At 47.0% G+C, this 27,097-nt stretch overlaps 2 protein-coding genes across 3 annotated transcripts; one reads left to right on the top strand and one right to left on the bottom strand.

The window, feature by feature from the left end:
* Positions 1-18,574: 18,574 nt before the first annotated feature.
* LOC123071626 (amino acid permease 6) lies at positions 18,575-20,989 on the top strand. The gene is made up of 6 exons (XM_044495206.1): positions 18,575-18,804; positions 18,959-19,192; positions 19,277-19,370; positions 19,506-19,857; positions 19,998-20,222; positions 20,350-20,989. Exons 1-6 carry the CDS (start codon positions 18,726-18,728, stop codon positions 20,776-20,778), a joined length of 1,413 nt encoding a protein of 470 aa, XP_044351141.1. The 5' UTR covers positions 18,575-18,725; the 3' UTR covers positions 20,779-20,989.
* A 519-nt stretch (positions 20,990-21,508) lies between these two features.
* On the bottom strand, positions 21,509-26,840 carry LOC123071625 (receptor protein-tyrosine kinase CEPR2). 2 transcript variants are annotated; one of them, XM_044495205.1, is made up of 4 exons: positions 26,645-26,840; positions 24,731-24,846; positions 22,168-24,234; positions 21,509-21,694 (listed from the first exon to the last, which is right to left on the bottom strand). In XM_044495205.1, the coding sequence occupies exon 3, from the start codon at positions 24,223-24,225 to the stop codon at positions 22,174-22,176; it is 2,052 nt and encodes a 683-aa protein (XP_044351140.1). In that variant the 5' UTR covers positions 24,226-24,234; positions 24,731-24,846; positions 26,645-26,840; the 3' UTR covers positions 21,509-21,694; positions 22,168-22,173. The 2 variants fall into 2 exon arrangements, with proteins under 2 accessions (XP_044351140.1, XP_044351139.1); XM_044495204.1 differs by lacking the exon at positions 24,731-24,846.
* Positions 26,841-27,097: the final 257 nt, after the last annotated feature.

Below are 27,097 nucleotides of genomic sequence, written 5' to 3'. Positions count from 1 at the left end.
TGATCTCATCAGATGAACCACGATGTCGAGGATTAAGCAACCCCGTATACAATTCCCTTTGTCAATCGGTATGTTACTTGCCCGAGATTCGACCGTCGGTATCCCAATACCTCGTTCAATCTCGTTACCGGCAAGTCACTTTACTCGTACCGTAATGCATGTTCCCGTGACCAGACACTTGGTCACTTTGAGCTCATTATGATGATGCACTACCGAGTGGGCCTAGTGATACCTCTCCGTCATACGGAGTGACAAATCCCAGTCTCGATCCATGTCAACCCAACAAACACTTTCGGAGATACCTGTAGTGCACCTTTATAGTCACCCAGTTACGTTGTGACGTTTGGTACACCCAAAGCACTCCTACGGTATCCGGGAGTTACACGATCTCATGGTCTAAGGAAAAGATACTTGACATTGGAAAAGCTCTAGCAAACGAACTACACGATCTTTGTGCTATGCTTAGGATTGGGTCTTGTCCATCACATCATTCTCCTAATGATGTGATCCCGTTATCAATGACATCCAATTTCCATAGTCAGGAAACCATGACTATCTGTTGATCAACGAGCTAGTCAACTAGAGGCTCACTAGGGACATGTTGTGGTCTAAGTATTCACACGTGTATTACGATTTCCGGATAATACAATTATAGCATGAATAAGAGACAATCATCATGAACAAGGAAATATAATAATCATTTTATTATTGCCTCTAGGGCATATTTCAAACACCTCCGAAAATGTCCGGATCCGGAGCAGGAGGCAAGTGGATGGCCTCCTCCGTCCAGGAGAAGGATATTAAAAAGCTGCGGGCGGCCGGATATCTGGCCAAGAAAATATGCCACCGTCTTCCAGCGGCGGGACAGATTGTCCCTACTCCGGAGCCCCATGAGAGAGTCGTTTTCCTCCCCCATTTCGTCCGCAGGCTTGGGTTTCCCCTTCACCCCTTTGTTCGCGGCATCATGTATTACTACGGGATTGATTTTCATGATCTATCCTCCAAATCTTTCCTCAACATCTCGACGTTTATCGTCGTGTGTGAGGCCTTTCTCCGCATCCGCCGCACTTCGGGCTATGGCTCAAGATCTTCAATGTGAAGCCCAAAGTGGTGAACGGCGAACATGCCGAGTGCGGAGGTGCCATGGTGAGCAGGATGCCTAAGGTCACATGGCCGACGTGTACTTTCAACGACTCCGTCAAGGAGTGGCAGCAACAGTGGTTCTATATCACTGAGCCACGCGGCAAAAAGTGGGCCGCTGTTCCTGAGTTTCAATCTGGAGCCCCTTCGCGGCCCACGTCCTGGCCCAAGAAGGGCGTGAACTGGTCGTCATCTGACAAACTGTCAGTGATCCAGGCACGCGTCAAAGGTATGGAGGACAAGGCCATCAGGCTCATTGACGTGGTCCAGGTGATGCTGGTCCGCCTGATCCTTCCTTGTACGCACAGAGGCTGTGATTTGTGGGAGTATGACCCGGCCGAGCACCAAACCCTGCGGGAGCTTTTTGGCTCCTCGCACAAGGACATCTGGAAGGTGCTCTTCAAGTCAGGCAAACCATGGCCAGACTCTACCGCAGATCGTGGGTACCAACTGTCCCACCCTGCTAGTCCGGTAACTCGTCATTATGTCTTGACTATTCGTATGTTTCATTGATATGTCCCGAGGGAGATGTTTTTTAACGTGTTTTTCCACGATCACCTCAGGGATGGACAAAGAAGGCGGAGCGGATTTATTGTCCTGCCCTGCTGCCGGAAGAACCGGCGGGACCTCTTCTGATGAAGATGCTGGTCCCAGTGCCTTACGAGGCGCCGAAGAAAGAGGCCAAGAAGACCAGGAGCGGTCTCCGTCGTCGCGGTGCTTCGGACACGAAGTCCGAAGATTCTAGTGACCATCCCTCCTCCGGTGAGGACAAGGAGGAGGAAGAGGACGAGGAGGAGGGAGAGGATGAGGAGGAAGAGGAGCTCGAGTCCCCTACGAGGGGGAGGAAGAAAAGGACGGCCTCCTCATCCTTAGAGGCAGATTCGCCTAAGAGGGGAAGAACATCCATCCCCGAGGCGTCCACCACGGCTACCGGTAGCAGCCCGGAGTGGGATCCCACGGCCCAACCCCTGGTAAACTTGTAAGTGCATGAAATCCGAACACATTCATCCGTCCCGATTCTTTACTAGAATGTAGTTTTTTGATTTGCACCGTACTTTTTACAGTCCGATGAGGTCTCCTGCCCAACAGGCCTCATCAAAGGACTCGTTGAGCTCCAATGCTTTGGAGAGCGAGACACCTCCCAGGGCCCCTTCCCCAAAGACTGGTTGTGACACCGAGGTGTTGTCCAAAAAGGACCTTAGCCCGGGGGGGCGTACCTAGGGGACGGACACGCGGGAGAGGCGGTTCCCATGAACGTCGACGGCGAGGGCGATCGTGGATTCGGCCCACAGTCGGACACAGTCCTGGAGACCCTTAAGGCTCCGGGGTAAGGCAGGCAGCCCCTCTTGACTGGAGGGGGCGATCCTGCTCCACCTGCGACCTCCGTCCAACCAAAGGTGTCGGGCGGCCTTTCGACAGCACTGGAGCGTGGTGATAGAAAAGATTCAGGCCGCCAAGAGCGGACTGAATGAATCCTGCATCAGCCTTATAAAAGGCTTGGAGGTATGTTTGTAGGAGTTGTTAGAAGATTGTCATGGTATAGATGGCAGCCCCTGATGCACTGTTCGGAGAGGACAGGAACGGGACAGGGGATCAAAGCTCTGTCCGCAGGAGACTCAGCTAATGACATAGATTTATTGAATTATGAATCAGGCGTCTACAATGACTGCCTCCATTCATACTGCGGAGGTGTCCGGACTCAAGCAGAATCTGGAGCGGGCCGAAGAGGAACTCGGCCGAGTGAAGAAGCAGCTGGAGGATAAACAAGGTATGTTTTGAAACTGTTAGTAAGTTTTAGCACAAGTAAGTAGTTGTGTCTATCTTAAAGCGTATATATTGCGCACTCCAGGGGCAGATGCCGAAATTGAGGCGCTCAAGAAGGCTGTTGCCTTGGCCAAAAATAAAGCGGCCGCGGAGCAGGCTCTCCGCGAGAAGCACGAGGCGAGGGTCGTGGAAGCTGAGCGAGAGCTTTAGGAGGCCGTAAATAAAAGCGAGAGTTTAGAGCAGAGTCTATCATTGAAAGAATCTGAACTCGCCCAAGCTCTCCAGACCGCGAATGATGCTCGGGAGGAAGCTCGGGCTGCTCTGAAGGATATTCAGGAGGCGCGGAAGATTGCAGCTGGTAAGGGTTTTTTCTTATTCAAAGCGCCTTACGTCTTCGGAGGGAAGATTCATGGTGACCCATTGAATCCTAATTTTTCCAGGGGCATTTGTGGATCTGCCACGCAGCACATCTGATGCTGCCCAATTCTGCCGAGCTGAGAAGAAGGAAATTGCGGAGAAGCTCTTCTGGTCACAGTATTTGGCGCCGAATTATCTGGTGCCGTTTGTCGACCAGCTGAAACAGCTGATCGACCTGCATCAGGCGTCCGAACTAGCCATGAAGGATTTGGTTATCCAGCCATGGCCCGCCGAGCCCATACCAAGCAGTTTCTTTGGGCTCGTGAAGCGAATTGTGGATGTCTGCCCTCGGCTGGACGTCATTAAGCGGTCGGTTTGCATAGAAGGGGCACGGATGGCATTCGCCCATGCGGAAGTGCATTGGGGGAAGCTTGATGCTGAGAAGCTGATGACCAAGGGGCCGCCGGAGGGGAAGGAGCACCGCAAGCCCGAATTATATTATGATGGTGTCCTGAAAGGGGCCCGCCTCGTGGCTGAGCAATGTGCGAAAGACACTATTTTTCCCTGAAAGTAGTTGTCCTAACCTTTGTAAGGCGAAACAGAGTCACTTATATGTATGTGCCTGTTATGTGTAAATTTTATTCCTGCGCGGCCGTTTAATATGTTAGTTTTGAGAGTTGGCCAGTCGTCGGCTTCTGCCCCCACGTAGGAACTACGGGGGTGTTCAGGATACACCTGAACACTCTTTAGCCCATTCTTGGGTCCATGAAGGAGGTGTTCAGCACAGCAAACCAGGCAATCAGACTATAGAGCTTTATTACTCTCACTTAGCCATAGGAATTCAAGTATGGGAGGCGCAGGCCCTGGTGTTCGGAAGACTGCACTAGGGGCTCTAATAGAGCCTGGTCGGTGGACCGATCCTTCGCACGCTGCATTTTATTATGGCATAATGCGGAATAAATCCTTAAAGATTTTACAACCTCTCGAACAGCTGACCAGCTCTCGCCTTATCATGACAGTCGGTTTTTGGCTTTCTCTACTGAGGTGTTCATTCGGAAGAACCGGGACACAATCGCAGTAGTTCTCCTAGCGCTACCTTAGCCGATATTGCGGAACGTAAGGTACCAAAACATGGGAGCCGGGCAAACCCAACCAATGACCCAAGACATGATTCGGAGCTGATGCATATAATGCTATAAGTTCGGGGTGCCGAATGACCGGGAAGGTGTTCGGACTTTAGTCGTCGTAGTATAGGTGCGATGAAGCCCCTGGCGTTTAAAGGCATAACACGATGTTCGGATGTCGTTATGACAAAATGTCGTTTAAGAAATAATAGCAGATAAGCATCAAATGACTCTACATGCTATATTTAAGTAATACGTCTATGCGTATGAGTACGGTGGATGTTATAAGAGAGAGGCATGACGGCAGAACCTGTTGGGACCGGGCGGTGGGGAGCTGTGCGCGAGTCCAGAGGAATATCCGAATTGTATTCAGGTGGGGTGGAGATTCCCCCTGTGTGCGTCCGAGCTGATTCCAAGTCGCCGATCCAGTTATGCGCGAAGGCGAACCTGCAAATAATGTTAAAAGGCGTGCGTGAGCAGTGGCTGCGCCGTGGGATGTGACCCGTCCAGCTTATGCTGAAGGATCTGTGTGAGCTGGGGTATCATGAAGTAGTTCGGACTCCTTTGTCGGTGTCCGGGAGTTCGGCTGTCGAATCTAAGTTCGATTGAAAAAAACGTGACTCGCTGCTTCTGTTAATAAAGTAGTCGAACACTCTTTGGCGCCGAGGAGAAGCTTGGTCTTGCCCGCAATTGTGACTACATCACGCGGGTCTGGTTTGTTTTTAAATTGTTGTGGGCATTGGGTGATAATGAGTCGAGTCGCAGTGTGTCCTAGCGGTGCTGAATAGCTACTGCCTAGAGGTGTAATGCCGAAAGTTAGTTCTTTGGTATGGCAATTTTGGGCGATCCGAAGACCATCTCCAGAGTGGCGGGGCCTGAGTGGCTTTTGCGCCTGGTGATGACACTCGAAAATGAGTTTTTAGGTGGGTCTGATCCTTAAGTGATCGATCCCTAGACTTGATAATCTGGGCTTCTTGCCCTGGGACCTCTTCATGCTCCTTCCGGCGTCGGCCTGCCGATCTGTTTAAAGACCCAGCATTCTCTATTGGTGTGATTGCCTGCCGCTCCTGGGGTACCATGAATTTGACATGGGCGGTCAAGTATGCGGTTCAGGCTGGAGGGGCCCGAATTAAGATGTTGAAGTCTCTTCTCCCGCTCAACGAGTTGAGGACTACGGGCTCCTGTGTTGATCGTCGTTTCCTTGGCGCCATTCTTTGTCTTAGGACGCTTATATTTGTTGCACCAAGGTTTGCGGGCTCTGTTTTTGTCTGCTGATGCGCCCGGGGTGCTTGCTATGTTGCTGTTTGGTATGTAATGCTGGTCTTGCACGCAGCCCCTTGCCGCAGTGTGCTGTCGGCGGGGTGTAGGCCTGCGTTTGATTTTTAGTGCCGCCTCCTCGAATTGAGGCAGTAGCCTGCGCTTTCGGTAGTATTTTGTTCGGCGCTCGAGTCCGTATTCCTCGGCTGCCCGGGTCTTAGTCCGCCTGTCTGTGAGTAGATTCTGATCAGCTTGAAGGTGCTGCTGTGTCTGTTTCAGGCTTCTTGGAGTGGCTATAAGCCGGCGCTTAAAGCGCTCCTGTTCTATGGGATCCTCTGGTACGCCGAATTCGTTGTCGCCGAGGCTCACCTCGTCTTCAGAGGGAGGCATATAGTTATCGTCCTCCATGTATCCGTCCGTTACCTGTTCGTCTGGGCTGGTCTGCCTGTGTTTCTGTTCGGCTTGCTCGAAGGTGGGTTGATCAGGATCGTATTCCTCTTCGGCACCATCTGGATTTTCTTAACCAGTGCCGGTGTTGCTGTGGCGGGGCTTGGAGCGGCGCCGGTGACGCCCATGCTTTGATTTCTTCCCTGAGGGGTTATCTCGTGTTACCTCATCGCCGTTGTTTTCTTCTGGAGTATCCACCATATATATATATATATATATATATATATATATATATATATATCATATGAAGAGGTGGCAGTCCAGCGCCCTGTGGGCGGTGGTTCCTGTTCTTCTCCCGCATCATCGTCTATACCGTCGATGTCTTCGAAATCAAAGTTAAGCACGTCGGTCAAGTCATCAACCGTGGCTATTAAGTGGGTGGTGGGTGGGTAACGAACTTCTTCGTCGTCAGCTTCCCACTCGAGCCGGACATAGTTCGGCCAGGAGTCTCCTGACAGAGAGAGAGACCTTAATGAATTTAGCACGTCTCCGAAGGGTGAGTGCTGAAAGATATCCGCGGCGGCGAACTCCATAACTGGAGCCCAGTTAGATTCGATGGGCATGGATGTGCACGGTCCGGAACACACGACCGGAGATGAGTCCGGGGGTCCGGAGATACAAATTCCTTTAGGAGAGGAGTCTGCGTTCGGCTCCAATGCCGAGGAGTGTGCGGCTTACGGGGCGGGGTCCATCCACCCGTCCTCGGAAGGCACGACCTGCTCTGGAACAAAGTCCAGATCCGTAGCAGGTGCGATGTTCTGGATATTATCCGATGGCAGATCTAGGTCATGCACGTCGTGACCGTTCGGCGCTCCTGACATGGGCCCGAATCCAATGAAGATCAAGTTTCCGTGGATGTCGGTAGTGTAGTTTAGGTTTCCGAACCTGACCTAATGGCGAGGGGCGTAGCTGTTGATCTGCTCCAGATGGCCAAACGAGTTGGCCCGCAGTGCAAAGCCGCCGAACACGAAGATCTGTCCGGGGAGGAAAGTCTCACCCAGGATGATGTTGTTGAAGGTTGGAGAAGCCATCGAGCCTTACAGCGACGACACAGAGGAACTCTCAATGAAAGCAGCAATGTCGGTGTCAAAACCGGCGGATCTCGGGTAGGGGGTTACGAACTGTGCGTCCAAGGCCAATGGTAACAGGAGGCTGGGGACACGATGTTTACCCAGGTTCGGGCCCTCTCAATGGAGGTAAAACCCTACTTCCTGCTTGATTTATCTTGATGATATGAGTATTACAAGAGTTGATCTACCACGAGATCAGAGAGGCTAAACCCTAGAAGCTAGCCTATGGTATGATTGTTCTTTTGTCCTACGGACTAAACCCTCCGGTTTATATAGACACCGGAAGGGGCTAGGGTTACATAGAGTCGGTTTACAGAGAAGGAGATCTACATCCGAATCGCCAAGCTTGCCTTCCACGCCAAGGAGAGTCCCATCCGGACACGGGACGAAGCCTTCAATCTTGTATCTTCATAGTCCAACAGTCCGGCCAATGTATATAGTCCGGCTGTCCGGATACCCCCTTATCCAGGACTCCCTCACTCATCATCCAAGTAATTACCAGCCCAACACCCCATCTACCTAGTTGTGTGATTTCAGTTGCACACATCATGGTGCACAGTTACACAGAACATGCTACCCAGTTGCGCACGCTATGTTAGTTCGAGCATCAAGATAAACAACTAACTAGTTTTTCCTGTTCTAGCTATAGTTGATGGCAACCCTCGAGGACCTCCTCCACCTCCAGGACCTACACAGCATGGTCCTCCACCTCCTCCCCCGCCTGGCCCAACAAGCAGTGCCCCGCGTGCTCCTCCCAATGGCACTACAGGGAGTACTCAGAGGGCTCGTCATCCAGGTAATTACCTGCCCCAACTCCCCAAGCAAGTGTGTGTGTGTGTGTGTGTGATTTCAGTTGCGCACATCATGGTGCCCAGTTGCACAGAACAGGCTACCCAGTTGCGCGTGCTCTATTAGTTCAAGCATCAAGACAAACTAACTAACTTGCTTTTTCCTGTTCTGGCTATAGGTGATTACCAACCAAGTGGCATGACGGGCCGTGCTACTACAGGTTTTCTTTTAAACTTAATTTGCACACAGCAACTAGTTAGTTGCACAACATAAGTTGTGTGGTTGCAGAGAACATCAGTCGTGGTTGCGCGGAAAAAAACTAAACTTTTTATATGATTATTCCACATGTGATCAAACACAAGCTCTTGATGGTCCTCCCCAGTTGGAGGCTCCATCCCCGGCACAAGCCTATGATGATTTTGTGCCTAGGGATCCTCCAAGGTCTACTACAAAGGGTAGGGCGAAGAGTCAACGGTACAAATCGGCGCTGGAGCTACACCCAAAGAAGAAAAATAAATGCAGCCACTGCCAATCTACAGAGCACACTGCGGGTGTGTGTCCACTCAGGCTGCTTTGATTCTCTTGTATCATTTGTATCAAAAAAGGGAAAAATAGAAAAGAATGATGGTTTTTGAGCAATTTAGGGGCCAAAAAGTGGACACATTCAACAACTATGCTTTCTGCTCTCTAAGTTGTTTTCCTTGAATTAGTTAATGCACTATGTAAAATGGTTGCTATTTGTGCCTTTGATGGCAAATCATTTAATATTTAGTTGTCGAACAATTGTATGCCCAATTCTCGTAATGTGTGAACAAAAGTGATGACATTGAGTTGCAACAGGAATACTACTAATATACAACTACAAAATGTTTATAAAAATTGTGCAAACCAGCAAGGCATCGAAAAATGGCAAAGAATAAAAAAGTGTACTGACCTAGTCCTTTTCGTATCTCAGCAATCCTCCATGGGGCAAAGTTGTGTGTGCTGGTAACCCAATCATATGCCAGCTTCTTCCTGATGTTGAGTACTTCCTTGGGCTCATAGTTGGGCAGTAGGCTCCCGTTCCACTTAGTGGCGTTAAGCAGTGTGAACAGACCACACTCATTGCTGCAGTGGGGAAAAAGATAAAATGCTGGAGGCTTTTAAAACCAATAAGACAATGTACTTTGTGGCACTGTGCAACTAATTATGTGGCACTTTGCAACTACTTATGTGGCACTGTGCAACTAATTATGTGGCACTGTGCAACTACTGATGTTCAACTGTGCAATTGGCTAGATGATCCATGAGAAAGTCATAAAAATGAAAAACAGATTGTACAAGTAGGAAATTTTAAAAGATTACAGATTGATTGAAAAAATAGAGAAGAATGTAATGCTTCTTATCTTACTTGCCAAGCTACTTCGGTACATCGATGTCAATAATCTGAAAGTGCTCGATGCTCTGCTTTGGTAATGCTTCCTCCATAGCTAGCGTACTGCCCCCGCAATTGTAGAGGCGGTGTTCATCAACTCAATGTCTTCTAGCTTCCTGTTTGAATCAAGGACTTCGAAACGTCCGTCCCTCAAGTTGATGTTGAAGACCCAATAATGCATGCCTCCTTCGCGGTCGTTTACATTATCGCACTCAAGCACTGGCAGCATGACCTGCACGCGTGAACGATCCAGATATAGATACACACTGTAGGTAAGAAAAAACACTACAAAAATGAGATGTGAAAGTTGAAACAGGTTGGCAGAAGGTATTTGCCAACTAATAGATGTGTCATGTGCAAATGAATATGCTATGAGTGCCAAATATGAGATGAATCATGTGGGCACATCAATCACCAAATCTTTCTTGTTGAGACGGTTCTTGTATTCAAACTTCTTATTTATCTCATTCACATTGTAGATCCCCTACTGTAAATTGATCTGCAGAAATTATAAACATGCCTCAAGCACTAGGGTATGAAAAAGACTCCCTGGTTGGTCAACAAAAGTGGTACAAAAAAAGGAAGAGGGTATAAAGTTTTTGAAAAACTTACAGAAAACCTCAATGGCATGACAACTTTCTTTGACCCTTCTGGTAAGTTATCCATGATGTGTATGATTCCAGTCTCAATAACAATTTTTGAAAGCCACTGCTTTGGCTTCATCGAATCAACTAACTCCTTCAAGGAAATGAAGAAATTACCATACTTAATTATCTCAGGGCTGCATTTTTTAAAAGAAATGAAAGAAAAAATTAGCTTGAAGGGTCACATAAAGAAAGAAGAAAATGTGGAATAAAAAAACAAGAGTGTGCAATTTAAAGCACTGTTCTGTGCAACATGCTCTGCTTGCTATGCAACTAAGTGGGTGGTACTGTGCAACTGAAAAAAGATATGTATATAGGTTGTGGGGAGTTGGAGCATGGTGTTCTCATCATCTAGTAGACTAATAGACAGCCAACCCCCAACTAAGTAGACTAATAGACAAACCAACCTAGTACAAACAGGAAGCCAACTAAGGCAAGAAATAACTAGGGAGAAAAATAGTTTACTAAAGCCAGCCAGTTGAGTATGATAATTTGTGCAGCTGGGACAAACAAAAGGACTAGGACAAAAAGAAATGCAAAACAGGAAGCAGGGCAACTTTGTGGAACTCAACAACATATACAACCAACCTAATACAAAACAGGAGCAAACCTAAAGCATGACAACTAGTGCAAAAAAGCAAACCATGTGGACAACCTACTAGTATATGGATGCAGCCAACTAATCAGGCAACTTGTGCAACTGAACGACGCGTAGACAGCCAACCTAGCACAAAATAGCAAGCAAACTAAGCAGGGCAACTAGTGTCCAGTGTAGAACACATGGACAGCCAACTAGTATAGTGATGCAGCCAACTCAGTAGGCAAACTTGTGCAACTGAACAATGTGTAGACAACCAACTAGTACAAACAGTAAGACAACTAGTGCAACTGCAGAGCATATGGACAACCAACTACTATATGGATGCAGCCAACTGGGGAGAACAACATAGAACTTGAACTCGACATAAAACTTGAAGAAGGACTAGGAGAAATCATGAACAGATCTCAAACCCCCTGCCCTTGACAGCAACAGCCCTGGACAACGAACAACCGCTCTCCATCGCCCTAAAATCGCACAACGGGAGCCCTTGACATGCATCCCCTGCTAGCCTTTAAACACCGTAGCAATACAAGTGCCCGTGCCCTACCCAACTACACCATTCTGCTGTGCAATTAAAAAAACAAAGAGTGTGCAATTTAAAGCACTATTCTGTGCAACATGTTGTGCTTGCTGTGCAACTAAGTGGGTGGTACTATGCAACTGAAAAAAGATATGTATATAGACTCTGGGGAGTTGGCTTGCCTAGTATTCTCATCATCTGCTCCTGGGATATGCCTGAACCAATACACAATGGCAGTGTAAAGCTTGTTGACTGCCTCATTGGAGTTGAAGGTCTTCTTTTTGTTGTAATCAATGAATGGAGACCTTTGAGATGCTCCGGGCCTTATTACCCTCCTCTGTCTTCATGCAATAGGTGGTCCTGAAGAACTTCTCATGCCAACAACTAGTTATCCGCATATCGGGGTGTCGCAGATGTCTGGTGATCCAACATCTGGCTGGTGAGCTAATCCCTTGCCCTCATCAGCAACAATGCATCCTTAATTCGCTGTTGCTGGGTCTAACTCATCCTCATCTATGACAACCATGTTTGCTTCCCCTTTTTGTGCTGCTGGAGCAAGTCCTGCAACATGCCCATCATCATCATCTATGCCCAGGTCAAAAGTTGGTGCATCAGAGTACCCGTCACCATGATAGCTGCAGGAATTTGATCTGCATATGGGTTGAAGGCAAGGGGCATCTTCTTGCGGCACATTCACAGGTGCATCGTTTGCTGACCTGGTTCGCAATAATGTTGTGGTTGGCGGCCTGGGAGACTTGCACCTGCTTACAATGTTGAACACCTCCTCTTTGTGTTAATGTGTTCTGAAAATCAGCTCTTAATGATGCAGACTTGCTTGGATGCTTTGTGATAGCTCTTGGAGACGGTAGTTTGACAGAATGACAACCTCCTTCCGTGTTTGGCATTGAAGAATCTCTATGAATTGTCACCTTGGGGCTTGCGATTGTAGTTGAGTCTTCCTGAGCAACTCTACTAGTTTTGACTGTGACCACTTCAGTTGGTATACTGGTATCTGCAATTGGCACCTTTGCAGCCTGAGTTGGTACCAAACTAGCAGAACTTGGCAGTCCTGCATCGTTGGCTGTGGCATGTTGTTCTGTCTCGTGTCTGGACCCCACACCTTTTCTGCCCTGTTCCTCCTTTGTGCCCTTGGCAAACTTGACAATCTTTTGTTGCTTAGCTGGTTTAGGTGGGACTGTTGACAGAGGAATCTTCCCCTTGTTCTATTGAACTCTTGTGATGGTTGTAGGCTCAACAGGTATTGCTGACACATCTTGAGTGGTGGTTGGCTCTCTGATCACTACAGTTGGCACAACAGTTTGCACCACAGCTTCCTTGTCCACATTTATTTCTGCATCTTCCCTCGGCATCTGTTGCTTGGTTTGAGGCAACTTCAGATTCTTCTTCATTGTAACTCCTTTGCTCTTCTGGACCACATGAGGGTTTGCCACTAGTGCTGCCTTGCTCTTGCTGGAGCTAATATCTGGAAGCTGCTTCAAATATTCCTTGTATTTTTCCTTTGAATGAACCCAATCAAGACCCTTCCCTGCTTCCTCCATGTCAACTGGATTCTTTTCAGTCTCATTCAAGAAGAGCAAATTCTGGTCAATAGCAAAATCATTCTTGTCACACAACTCTCGATCATGGAAATCTGGCACATGGAAAGTGGTTGGCAAAGCTGGCTTCATGTTGCACAGCTTGAACATGTCAATGCTGCCCGAGACTCTGCTTCGTCATTTTTCTTTGACTTTGGCAGATTCTTGTCTTTCCAGCAAGTTGTGTCGATCAACATCTGTAGTGTGCTCCTGCTGCTCATTGAGTTGCTGCTGCTGGCAGGGTTGGCAGATCTGCTACTCACCCTGGTTGTGTTGCCGCCAGTACCACCAGAACCAGGGGCATTGTCATCATCATCGTCGGAACTGTCACTGCCTCCATTGGATCCCTCTTGATCATCAGGATCGGCATCCTCGTGTTCTTCCTCGTCATCTCCTTCCCCTTCACTACCATCGATTGCTGCAGCTTTGTCTTTATCTCCTTCTTTGGCCTCATTTTCTTGTTCCTCCTCCTCTGCCTCACAATCTTACTCCTTGCCCTCCTCCTCTCCTTTGTCCTCCTCCTCCTCTTCCTCCTCCTCCTCCTCCTCCTCCTCCTCCTCCTCATCTTCTTCTTTATTGTCCTCCCGCTCCTCTTCCTCCTCCTCCTCCTCCTCCTCCTCCTCCTCCTCCTCCTCATCTTCTTCTTCATTGTCCTCCCGCTCCTCTTCCTCCTCCTCCTCCTCCTCCTCCTCCTCCTCCTCCTCCTCCTCCTGCTCATCTTCTTCTTTGTCATCCTCCTCTGATTCATCCTCATCTGTCTCCCCTCGTCTTCAACATCTTGTGGTACTTCCATTTCATCTTCTTCTTCTGTCTCCTCCTCATCAAACTCTTCTTCTTCTTGTATAGGTGAAACCCGTCTCTTCCTTTTTGGAGCACGACATGATGGAGCGGTTCCTGTTGATGTCTGTTGTACATATGGATCAACATCCAGTTCCTCATCATTGATCTTGGCAACTGCTTCAATGAAGGTGCCAACCTGTTCAGTTACTGCCTTGCACAAGTTATTGACCACTTTGGTAATCTTTGCCTTTTTCTGCATCAACACAATAAAAAATTGAATACTCATTCAATTATAAACAGTTTAAAAAAAGAAATGTCGGTAAATGATCAAAACTTGTTTATGCAAAAGACTTACTTGCGGATTATACGTTAGTGGTAATTTGGATGCAACGAATGCTTGAGCTTGCAAAAGACCACCAAACAGTGGTGTCTGCTCCGTGCCCCTGTACTCCTCTTTAAGCTGATGCGAAAAGGAGAAAAAGAAAAGGACAAGGTTATCAAAACAGATATTATGTTGAACGAAAAACAGATTGTTATAACTTATGCAACAACAACAAAATGCTGGGCAGACAGGATTCTACATGTATGCAATTGCACAAAAAAAAGGTGCACCCCACAGGTCACCTGAAAAAAATGTTTCTGCCAACTGCTGTCACACATCTGTGCAACAAGATAAGTAAAACTGTGCAACTTGAAACATATGATGTCTCATACAAAAAATGAACATGTGACCACATGCCAAAACTAGAGCTACAAGTTGTGCAACTACAGGCATTATTGTGCCAACTGATTACAGTTTTTGCGCAACTACCAAAAAGTGTCTACCTAAATCTCTACCTAAATTTCTACCAACTTGTGCAACTCAACAACATATGCAAACAACTGCAGAACATAAGGACAGCCAACCCCCAACTAAGCAAACTAATAGATAACCAACCTAGTATAAACAGGAAGACAACTAATGCAAAGTGCAGAACATGTGAACATCCAACTAAAAAAAGGGATGCAACCAACTGGGTAGAATTTTCTGCAACTAAACCAAAAACTAGTTCAGTTAGCCATTAAATTTTCTGCCAACTGTTGTCACACATCTGTGCAACAAGATAAGTAAAACTGTGCAACTTGAAATATGTAACCACATGCCAAACTAAAGCTACAAGCTGTGCAACTACAGGCATTATTGTGCCAACAGATTACAGTTTTTGCGCAACTACCAAAAAGTGTCGAAAAGCTGATATCAAAATCGTATATGCGGCTACCAAGGAATTAAAACTGGGCAGAAATGAATAGAACATAAAAATAGCCACTGTTGAAAAAAAACAAAAGGGAACTCACTTGTAATTTGCCGAACACACCAAGAGAGATTGTGTCCTTCTTGATCACCTTGGCAATTAGGTTACTGTCCCATGCATTCACTTGTATCGCACAGTTGCTTACTGGGATGTGATGAACGAGCACGTCAAGGTACAGGATCTGCCGCAGAACCAAAAAAGGAAAACCAAATTTCAGTTATTATGAAGGGTATTTTCAGAAACTATAACTGCACAAAAAGAATAAAAACACATGGAAGTGCTAGTTTTCACTCACCATCAAGTGATACAAGCAGCAGCAAATAGTTTGCTTCGCCTTGTCCATGTTCCGGAAAGCTTCATTAATGTGTTCTACTACAAAAAGGCAGATGTTTGTGTTCTTGAGGTTTTCATGATCTAGCACGAGTCCGTAGCACTCTGGGCTCAGCCTCAGGGCCGTGGTTGGTGCTAGGAAAGTGTTGAATGCAACCACAAGCCAGGCCATAAAGAATGTGTCATCCGTTCTTCCCCCATATCCTTAATCATCTTGGTCCATGTAGTGATCTGGGGATGAGAATCTCCACGTATGTTGAAAGTCTCTCTGAATCTCCTAGTTGTATACTTGTCAACTTTATATCTGACTTTTTGACCCCTGTTAGGAAGATCAAATACCCTTTGAACACTGTCAGTATCGACACAGATACTTCCCCTGCCTGGGAACACCATTTCAGAGGTCTTTGGCTGGTAGGACTGCACCAGGAATTTACTGAAATCCCCTGGAAGTGTATCTGATAAGTTCAAGAGGGCCCCAAACAACCTTGAAACTAGCTCAGACTTCTGTGGCGGGGATAGCGAGCTGTTGAACTTCACAAACCGCCCTGGTGATGCCCTTAACCTGCCAGCTTGTGATGGTCGTTCCACATCTTCCCGGGCAGCCACCTCAACTCCTTCACCGCTGGCCTGATGATGAAAAAAAAATAAACACAAGACAAAAAACTGGACTGTGAAAAAATGAGCAATGATCATGTGGATCAGTGTTGCAAAAACTATATAAATATAAAATGGATCATGCCAACTAATATGATGTTTTTGTGCAACTAAGAAAGCTCATCATGGCAACTGAAGATTACCAGTGTGCAACCTGCAAGAAAACTAGGGAAACATACTAGACCTGACAACTACAAAAAGTTCTAGGGGATGTGCAACGATAAAGCATGATGTTGGAAAGAAGATAACAACAACTAAAAAAAGGTTTGCAAGAAAAAGTTCAATAGCTCATAAACACACACACAAAAAACCCCATACCTCAGCATCTGCTGCGAAAGATGAGACACCTGCTCCACCAGCTGCTGCCTGCACAAAAATGGTGACCAGTGATGTCAACTACAAAGATACCAACTCATGCCAACTTCTGTGAAAACTATATGTACATCAAAATGACCAGTGATGTCAACTACAAGATGGTAATTGATCAAGTAGAACAAAAATAGTTGTGCCAACGGCTGCATAATTTCATCAACCCCTAAAAACCCGAGAAACATGGATATTCAAGGATTTACTTACCCTAGTAGATGATTCAGCTTGCCCTGCTGCTGCTGCACGTTTAGTCCGCTTTACAACCCGAAACTGATCAACATCCTAAGAAAATAAAAAAACATGGGTATGGGGAAAAAATTATTATATGACCCAAAATAAAATGAATGTGTAATCAGCATGCCCTTACCTTAACTTCCTCTCCTTGCTCAACACTATGTTTTGGACATGGCTAGCGATTAGCAGCACGCTTTGAGTTCCGGCGAAGGGACTGACTTTCGAAACCCTAATTAAGCAACCAAAAAAACATGAAAAAAGGGACATAAGCATACATGGATAAGTTGAAAACAACTCAAATATGCAGAAAAAAATGAGAAAAATACATCTCCTTCATTGCCATCAGCTTCTCCTCCTATTAACCATTTTTAGCCTGTGGGGGAAATACAAGAAAGAAAACATAGTTAGAAGATGCGCAAATGAAGTAGAGAAAACATAAAAGCTTGCTTTGATCTGCAAACCTCTACACATAAGCAGGGCACCTAGTGCAAAAAAAAAACTGTAAAACATGAGGACAGCCAACTACTACAGTGATGCAGCCAACTGGGCAGTCCGCCTTGTGCAACTGCACAGCTTATAAGCCAACTACTTTCACTAAGGCAAGAAGATGCCCAATCCAAAAAACTGGCAAGCATTGGAACTAATTTGCATAAATAATGGTCCCTGGTTGCACACAACAGGGGAAACACACATGAACAACCACATACACAACAAGACTAACAGATTGGGTAGACCATATTGGAAAACTGGCAAGCATTGATACTAAATTGCACAAACAAGGGTGCCTGATTGCACAAGGCAGGGGAAACACACATGAACGACCAGATTCAGCACAAAGGCTGGCAGAAAAATCAGTAGACTATATTGGAAAATTGTCAACCATTGATACTAATTTGCACAAGTGATGATATCTATTTGCACACAGCCGAATAAAAACACGTGGACCACCACATCCACCACAAGGCTGGCAGATTGGGTAGACTATATTGCAAAAATTGGCACGCATTGATGCTAAATTGCACAAACAAGGGTTCCTACTTGCACACGGCAGCGGGAAAACACTCGGACCACCAGATCAATCACAAAGGTTGGCAGCTTGGTCAGAGAATGTTGGGAAATTGGCAAGCATAAGTACTAATTTGCACAAGTAATGGTCCCTAATTACACACAACAGGGAAAAACACATGACCCAGCAGAACCACCACAAGGCTGGCACATTGGCTATATTATCTCAAAAATTGTCTACTACTGCTCCTAATTTGCACGCAAGGGGCAACAGAGTTGCACACCGCGAGGCTACAATCCACAGACGAGGCTCTATCGCCGCAAACCACTCATCCTCCCTGAACCACTCATCCCGTATGTATATGCACGAGTTCTCCCCCTATTGCAACGCAAAAACGACGGGATGAGCATGACCCTAGCCCACCCTTGCCAATCCGGCGGTTTCCCAATCGAAATAGTCTGCGGGGGTGATCTCAACCTCGCCGGAAAATGAGTTCGACCCCCCTAACCCCGACCTCGACCTCGACTTCAACCTCTACCTCGACCTCCCTGACAATGACCGCGACCTCACCGGAAAACGTGCGACCTCACCAGAAAAAAGGAGGCGGGTGAGTGGAGAAACAAGTAGGGACGAAGAACGCGGAGCGCGCGTAGGAGCAGTACCTGTGCCGCCGCGGACGACGACCCTCGCGGAGCGCCCCGCCGTCGAACACAACTCGGCGGATTTGGAACCGCCTCCGAGCACCAACCAACGGCGAAAGCAAGGGGGAAAGAGGGGGAATGGGCCGCGATAGGTGGCGGATGGACGGGGTAATGACACGAAATTCGAAACCGCCGACCACTACACACAACGACTAATACGCTGGGGAACTGACTAATCCTCTATGACATGTGGGTCCCAGAAGAGGTTTATCTCGCGCGCGCGCGGCGCAATCGGACCAGACGACCGGTCCACGCGCGGGTCAGAGCGGCGCGGCTCCACCACCCGACCAGGGGACACCTGGACACCCCGCGCCGTCGATCGGGACGAGATCGAGCGGCTCTGCTTCGGCCGCTCGTTCTCTCCATTTAGTGCGCGTGCACTTTCGAGGTTTTGGGTTTAATGAGTCGGGGCATTGGATCCGAACCCTGCCCAATGGAGTCCGACGGCGCTGAACCTGGAATGCCGGTGTTTTACAGGTCAGAGTGCCGACCCTATCATGAGAGCGCCGGTTTAAAGCCCCAACTCTGCTCGGAGTCCCTATAAATACGTACCGACCAAACCCCCGTCCTGGTGGGTTCATTACCGCATCCGCCCCTCTGACTCCCACCCCCTCACGCCACGCCACGCGGCGAGAAGATGGACAAGCACGCCGCCGCCGACGCCGCCGCCGCCGCAGCAGCAGAGGACGTCGAGACGGGCGAGCACGAGCGCAAAGGTGCGCCGCCCATCCCTGTGCTCTCTCGACTCTCTTTTTGCCTGGTTTATAGGGGCGTTTGTTTAACGGCTTTAGCGTACACGACTATTCCTCCTGGGGACTGGATTTATCGGCCCCGGCGGCGGCGGCGGTCTTTTTTTCTTGTTCGTTGCAGGGACGGTATGGACGGCGACGGCGCACATTGTGACGGCGGTGATCGGCTCCGGCGTGCTGGCGCTGGCGTGGAGCGTGGCGCAGCTGGGATGGGTGGCCGGCCCGCTCGCGCTGGTGGGCTTCGCGTGCGTCACCTACTACACTTCCACGCTGCTCGCCAACGCCTACCGCGCGCCCGACCCCGTCACCGGCGCCCGGAACCACACCTACACCGACGCCGTCCGATCCTACCTCAGTACGTGTCCCCCCTCCCCCTCTCTCTGTTCCTCCACACGCGCACCAGAAGGTTCTCAACCCAATGCCTGAAACTTTTCCCCAGGTCCCAGAGAGGTCTTCATGTGCGGGATCGCCCAGTACGGGAACCTGTGGGGCACCATGGTCGGCTACACCATCACCGCGACCATCAGCATGGTGTGAGTATCATCAAACTAACAACCAAAATTCAGTCCACCTCCTCATCACGAATCAAACTATGACAAATTTATTATCATTCAGGGACATGCTGAATCCTGTTTTTCTTTTTCTCTTTGTGTGCTCTGCCTGCGAAGTGCGATCAGGAGGTCGGACTGCGTGCACGAGAACGGCCAGGGCGCGCGCTGCGACGCGCCGGGGACCGTGCTCATGCTGGCCTTCACCGTGGTCCAGGTGGTGCTGTCCCAGTTCCCCGGCCTGGAGCACATCACGTGGCTCTCGGTCGTCGCGGCGGTCATGTCGTTCGCCTACTCGTTCATCGGGCTCGCGCTCTCGGTGACGGAGTGGGCGTCGCACGGCCTCCGACCGGACGGCAGGATCGCAGGCGCCACTGCGGCGTCGTCCAGCAAAAAGACGTGGGACGTGCTCCTTGCCCTTGGGAACATTGCCTTTGCCTACACTTTCGCAGAAGTGCTGATTGAGATCCAGGTAGGCATGGATGATGATGATTCAGATACTCAAACTCCAGAAATTATATGTTTGATCAGAATTCAGATACACATGTTTTTATTTCAGAATATTACTCCAAGTGGCAGTGATCTTGTCAGTAACTTCTTGCTTGTTTTCAGGATACGCTGAAGTCCCCACCATCTGAGCACAAGACCATGAAGAAGGCAGCAATGTATGGAATTGGAGCCACCACCATATTCTACATCTCTGTTGGCTGCGCCGGATATGCCGCATTTGGTTCAGATGCTCCCGGCAACATCCTGACGGCCCCCGGATTAGGGCCATTCTGGCTCGTCGACATCGCCAACATGTGCCTCATCCTCCACCTGATTGGGGCGTATCAGGTCAGTACATCTCAATCATAAATTGAGAATCTGCATATCCCATAAATTTGAAAAGCTGAACTGCTTGAAGTGAGCCTTGCAGCTGAACTGTTCGACAGCTTGAACTAAAATGTTTTCCTCAATGCAGGTCTATGCACAGCCCATATTCGCTACAGCAGAGAGGTGGATTGTCTCCAGGTGGCCAGACACCAAGTTCATCAGCAGTGCATACACCGTTAGCATCCCGCTCATGCAACGAGGCTCGGTGACCGTCGCGCCCTACAAGCTCGTCTTACGGACCGTCATAGTTATTGCAACAACAGTGGTGGCAATGATGATACCATTCTTCAACGCGGTGCTAGGGCTCCTCGGCGCGTTCAGCTTCTGGCCACTAACTGTGTACTTCCCCATAAGCATGCACATTGCCCAGGGGAAGATCACCAAGGGGACGAAGTGGTATCTCCTGCAAGGTTTGAGCATGGTCTGCCTGATGATCTCAGTGGCAGTGGGGATAGGCTCTGTGAGTGACATCGTGGATAGCCTCAAGGTCTCCACCCCTTTCAAAACTGTCAGCTAGAGGATGTACAAGACTTTGTAGAATAGCGGTTGAATCTGTAGGCTGAGTCTCTGTACTGTATCGTATCATTTTTCTCTGATGTCCACGTATCGGGATGTGATATCCGATCAGTTCCGCGAAGATTTGGAGCTAACAGCTTAGCTGGATCGGCTGTAATGACCCATTGGCCTGTTTCTACTACCTCTCTAAATAAACTTGCAAGAATGACTAACATGTGAAATAGGAAGTACTGTGTGGACATGCTGCTTTTGATCAAATCGAGCCCATTCAAAGTAGTCGAATTTGGACTACGCTGCTATGTTTCATCATTATCTAACAGTAGTACAGTAAATTATCATCTAACATTTTTACAGAAACTGCAAGCTATATGACTGAATTTATACAGAAACTGCTGCAGAAACAAGACCTATGAGGCTACCAGAGGCTACTACACCTCCAGATTATTATTAACAGCCTGCTAGTTACTTGCTTCCAGCTCACTAGTAGTACATTCTAATCTCCTACTTCAGAGTGTTGTTGCTATTCTGAGTGTAAAGGTCCTCATCTTGTTGATGGTGGCATCTTACAAAGAAAAGGTAACCTGCTTTTACTTATTATTCTTGTTCTTTGCCCTCCGAATACTGAAGTAGAATCAATGTCAATAAGCATTTTCACAACCTCTCTCATCGCCGGTCGCTCAGAAGGGGCTCGAGTAATTCAGACGATGGCAATGTTCAAGACCTTTATTATATCTTCTGATGCATAGCTGCCGGCTTTTAGATCAAGCCGCTGAAGTTATGTGATCAAACCCCGGACACAGTTTCCAGTTCACCTTCAAACTGGTAGTCTGTCCGGCTACGTCCACTAAGAAACTCTGACGGCGCAACACTAGAGCTCATGTCACTCTTTTCTCTCGCCTTTAGAGAATATGGAAGCTCTGCAGTTCAGAGATAAGCTGATGTAAGACTTGAATCTTCAGACTGCTATCTTTAAGGTGTATTTATATGCATCTAAAGAGTAAGTAATATTTCACTTGTTAATGTTACTACTCAAATATACATGGATAGGTCTACTTTAATGACTTGATACCAAAACGTGTAAGGACATTATGGAGAACTTAAAAGACAAACTGCATCCATTTAACAGATATTGATATCAAGTGACAGATACTACATCAATTATACTGCTTTAATAGTCAAATTAAATAGTTAGTTATTTGCTTCATTAGACGGCGTTATTTACCAGGACAGGACAAGATGAATAATAGAGTAGCTGAGTTTGGGTAGCACTGGCAAAATATTTTCTACAGTACTTACACAGAAGACTAAATGCTAAACCGTTACAGCATTAGTAACTAGAAAAAAGATGTAAAGATAAGTCAATGTAAGTGACAGGATGTCTCAAACTTACAGCGAGCTATGTAACAACGGGTACCGGCAAAGCAGCTGATGGATTGAGCCCTCGCACATGGAAGGACTCGACAATCCACTTTGAGTCACTGTTATCACCACTCTCGGTGTCTTGCTTTCTGTTGAAATCCTCAAGCCTGTTATTTTCATACCTCAGGCATGCCAATCCAGATAAGAGAACAACCAAAGAGGTCACCATGATCAGCACAGCAAAAAGCTGCCTCCGTGAGAAGCTATGGTGGTTGTCAATCCATTGGCAAGGGCGTAAACTGGTGCCAGATTGCCTCCACCCTTCTGAAGTGTCAGTGACACATAGGTCAGAGTTTTCAGAGAATGCATCATCTCCGGCAATCATCAGGAGCTGTGGGGGGATTGGTCCAGACAAATTGTTGTGAGAGAAATCAACATAGGTTGGCCTCAGTGACTGCAATGCATCAGGGATTTCACCAGAGATCATGTTGTGGGATAGATTGAGTGAATCCAGCATCAAAAGGGAGCCAACTGTGTCAGGAATTTTGCCAGACAAAGAATTCTCTGCAAGATCAAGGTCAACTAGGCTGTTGCACAAACCAATTTCTGGTGGTATTGACCCTTCCAGTGCATTCTGCTCCAAATGCAGGTATGACAATTGCTTCAGGTTACCAATCTGTGCAGGGACTTGGCCAGAGAATCTGTTGTTGGAAGCAACCAGCTTCTTCAGCTGAGAGAGATTTCCCAGCTCCATTGGAAGTTCACTAGAGAAATTGTTGTTCTGAACAAGCAGCTGGGTTAGGGTGGCTGAAATGCCTATATCGGAAGATATTCCTCCAATAAATCCATTGTCAGCAACGTCAATGATCACAGCATTAGGCAATCCCCATATGCCATGAGGAATGCTCCCACTGAACTGATTTTTACTTACTCTAAACCTCTCTAGAGTCTTGCAAGAAGAGTAAGAGCTGGGGAATTCACCTGAGAAGTTGTTGCTCAAAGCCAGTAAGAACTGCAGCTTGTCGCTTTGACACAGGAACTTTGGAAATTCACCGGTAAAATAGTTCTCTGATATGTCAATTGTATTGAGTGGTGAGAATCTGCCAAGGTTGGCAGGAAAGTTTCCTGAGAATTGATTTTCATAAGTTGAAAATGACTCAAGAAACTCCCAGTTCCCCAGTCCTTCAGGAAGCTCACCATAGAAGTTGTTCCTGTAGATATGGAAGATCTTAAGATTCTTCAGGCTAGCAATTTCCTTGGGCAGTACACCAGTAAGTTGATTATGAGACACATCAAATTCAGACAACAATGTCAGGTGTGCAAGCTCAGGAGGAATTTCACCGGTCAGATTGTTTTGGTAGAGCTCAATCTTCCACAGGTTGCGCAAGTTGGATATCGCCTTCGGGAACACACCGGTCATCTGATTGCGCGAGAAGTCCAGGGTCCCAAGTGACTCCAAGTGAAAAACTGAAGCTGGTATCTCTCCTCTAAGGTTGCACTGCCCCAAGAATAGCCATGTCAGGTTCTTCAGGAGTCCAATGCTTTCAGGAACACCACCTTCATCGAAACGGTTCTCTCCTAGGCCTAATTCAGTTAGGCCTGACAATTTGCTGATCCACACAGGGAATGCACCAGAAAAACTATTTGTTGATAAATCAAGAACTTGCAGTTTGAGCAATGATGAAAGATCAGGCAATTGGCCTGTCAAGCTGTTCACTGACAAATTAAGAACTTGCAAATTTGTGCAGTTGGTCAGTGCAGCAGGGATAGTGCCTGAGATGGAATTTGCACTGAGGTCCAAAGTACGCAACTGGTGGAGAACAGAAAATGATGGTGATATTGTGCCTGACAGCGAGGCATTTGAGAGTGATACTCCTGTGACCACACCAGAAATTTCATCACACGTTACACCGTGAAACTGGCACGGTGAGTGAGATTCATCCCAGTTGCTCAGGTAATTTTGTGGATCCTCCAAATGAATTTTTATGTCGAGGAGTGCATCTTTTTCCAGAGGTAAAGATGTGGATATTCCAACAATGGCAAATAGGAGAATGCACCAGACATATATCTGAAGAGGTGAGGTTGACATCCTGTGTACCTGAAAATAAGGGATCCTAAAAATTAGTCACCAGAAATATATCTGAAGAGGTGAGGTTGACATACTGTGTACCTAAAAATAAGGGATCCTAAAATTAGTTTGGGCCCATTACTGCATCTGATGAAAATATAAATGCCTAGATGATATTTCCACAAAAGTAGACACTGCTTAAATTCCAGAAACGAACGAAAGCAGTTTGCAGTTGGCTATCACCATAGTTGTATTCGTACTTTTATTGCAGTTGATGGAAATTGAAGTGTGAAAAGACTTCCAAGACAATTAAATCATTGTACCGAACAATCGTGGGGACCAAGCTACTAAAGAGATAGTTCTTGTTAGACTAGGGTCCTAGCAAATATCAGTCTTCTCATGCTCTAATTCTTCAGCAACAGAAATGTACTCTCTGAATACCAAACTCTCTTCTAAGTTTCTAAGCACTGCAGATTTATACATAAACTTATGCAGATATTTTAGCAGGTACATTAATTGGATATACCCAATCTTTTCCCAGCCTCTCGACCTCGGATAACTAGAACCGGATCTTGGATGTGTTCATACTTCATGTCGACATTCGACTCATTCAGCAAGTGGTCGCACAGAACAATTCGATTCCTGGAGCAGAACAAAGGTCCTTATTACCGTTGTCACATGTGACCATTTTCTTCGGTCAAAAAAGAAAGGAAAAAAAACTTATGGCCGTTGTCTAGTATTGCGTCACACGACGGCGAAATGCGAGTTCTGGTGCCTGCAGTTGGATCAACAGCAGATCGTTGCCGACCACACACGATCGAAAGGTGCAGGGTGCACGGCGAGACTCTACTACATGATCTCCAAACGGGCGAAGTTCCACGCTTTCTGCATGCATCATCTTGGCATGGAGCTAACCTATGTTTTGTCAAGTACTGATGTACACTAACAGGTCACTGTCAGCGACATGAACCATGCGTATGGAATGCTGATTCCTCTGTCCAATACCCCTAACCAGTCGCAGCAATATTTCTCCATTGTTCTCTACTTCTCTTTGTTCAGAAGAGCTATTCTACGATAATTAACAATATGGCCATGTGTTTCTCACCCCCGAAAAATGTCCATGTGGAGGATTACCGCTTCCCAGGAAAATTAATCAGAGTACATGATATGAATCAAGAAATGCACCAAAAAGCAATACAGCATTATTATGATTAAATTGAGATACATACATGGGTCCATACTTATAGTACTGCTAGTTTTTTTTTTTTTTGAGAATCACTCCTAGTAGTGCTGGCTAGAACAAGTGGTGGATCTAGCCTAATGGGCTAGGGTGGGCCAACAATGAAAATGTTCATATAAATATATTTATTTTAAAATTTTAAATCATTTTCTATGATACAAGGGCTATTGGACAATTTCAGGTCCACCCTCTAGCTCCGTCACGGGTTAGAACCATGAAGCGTTCAACGTGGGACCTTGTACATATTGCTTTATCACTGGGCTATATATGTGTGTGGGTGCATACTTTCTACTTCTTTCGTCCCAAAATAAGTGTCGCTTTGTACTAAATCAACGACACTTATTTTGAGACCGAGAGAGTATAAGGCTGGGCCATAGTAAGGGTAACATAACTAGTATCATGTACTTGGGACTCGCAAACATGCTTATGTGGCAGTCAATTAAAGAAGAGAGAGAGGGTATTAGAGGGTGCTTGGATACATTTTAGTCCCATAACTAAAACTTGCTAGCCTCACTCATGCTTGGATACAAATACTAAATAGACTAAAATGAGTTAATGAGCATTTACTATCCTCCAAACCCTCCAATCCCGACCTCACATGTGTTAAAGGAGAGGAGTTAAATGAGGAGAGAGAGAACTAATCCACATTTTAGTAGGGTTCCCCTGACTAAATTTTTTTAGTCTCAAGACTAGTGCTAGCCTCTCTTTAGTCAGGGGTGATTGGAACTTTAGCCTCTAAAAGAGACTAGTTTTAGTCAGACTAAAAATAGTCCCTTGGATCCAAGCATGACCTTAGTAACATAGGTAGATACTGTAATATAATAAATGTTATGCTACTATGTGTCATGCATGTCAATAAATAAGACCATCTATGATACTACTTTATGTTATTATGCACTATAGATGTAGTATCATACACTAGTATCATATGCATGATACTAGTATATGTTACTCCCCACTATGACCAGCCTTACAGTATTTCTTGTCTAGAAGGAAGGAAAACGCCCTGCCCGTGCATCAATTGATGCATATGCAGCCCCTCTATCATTACGAAGTTTTAACATCAAAACTGCAAAGCAGTAAAGTACATATATGGGTACTCAATCAATCCTAGTTCCTATATGCAAAACTTATCTGCGTAGCAAATGGAGAAATGTGAACGCACACAAAAGGCAGGCAGGGGGAAATGAAGGAACGCACCAGCTACAGGAGGGCAGGAGACGCGGAATTTCTTTTCCTGGATCGAGGTAGCAGAGTGCCAAAGGAGAAGAGAGAGAGAGAGAGAGAGAGCGCAACGACGGGCGAGCTCTGGGCTAAGTAGTGAGTGGAGCGAGAGAGACGGAGCAGGAGAGAGCGGCCACGCAGGGAGGAGGCGCGGGCGCCTCTAGCTTTTGTTGCTTTGAAGCCTGCTCCGTCTGATGCGCCGCGCCGGTGTATATATAGCGGTGGCGCTTCATTGCGTCTCGGGATTCGCACTTGCACGCCCGTGTGCTTGGTGAGCGCGACAGCGACGGATTTTACACTACACGGGGACAAAACCCGACGGGGCCCGTCCCGTCCAGTCCCACCCGCGCGCCGGGGGAGGCAGCCGGAATCTTCTATCCTGTGGATCGCGCGAGGCTGCGGCGGACGGCATCGGTGGTGGTCTGGTGG

Source organism: Triticum aestivum, chromosome 3B, assembly GCF_018294505.1.
Source record: "Triticum aestivum cultivar Chinese Spring chromosome 3B, IWGSC CS RefSeq v2.1, whole genome shotgun sequence".
NCBI classification, from domain to species: domain Eukaryota; kingdom Viridiplantae; phylum Streptophyta; class Magnoliopsida; order Poales; family Poaceae; genus Triticum; species Triticum aestivum.
Note: the sequence above shows the minus strand (reverse complement) of the source record. Positions and strands in the feature narration are given on the sequence as shown.

What these genes read in the sequence shown, in the direction of transcription:
- LOC123071626 (XM_044495206.1), top strand. Translation starts at nt 18,726, where the DNA reads ATGGACAAGCACGCCGCCGCCGACGCCGCCGCCGCCGCAGCAGCAGAG. An exon ending in AAGTGCTGATTGAGATCCAG is followed by an intron (nt 19,858 to 19,997) that starts GTAGGCATGGAT and finishes GCTTGTTTTCAG; the next exon opens with GATACGCTGAAGTCCCCACC. An exon ending in ACCTGATTGGGGCGTATCAG is followed by an intron (nt 20,223 to 20,349) that starts GTCAGTACATCT and finishes TCCTCAATGCAG; the next exon opens with GTCTATGCACAGCCCATATT.
- LOC123071625 (XM_044495205.1), bottom strand. Translation starts at nt 24,225, where the DNA reads ATGTCAACCTCACCTCTTCAGATATATGTCTGGTGCATTCTCCTATTT.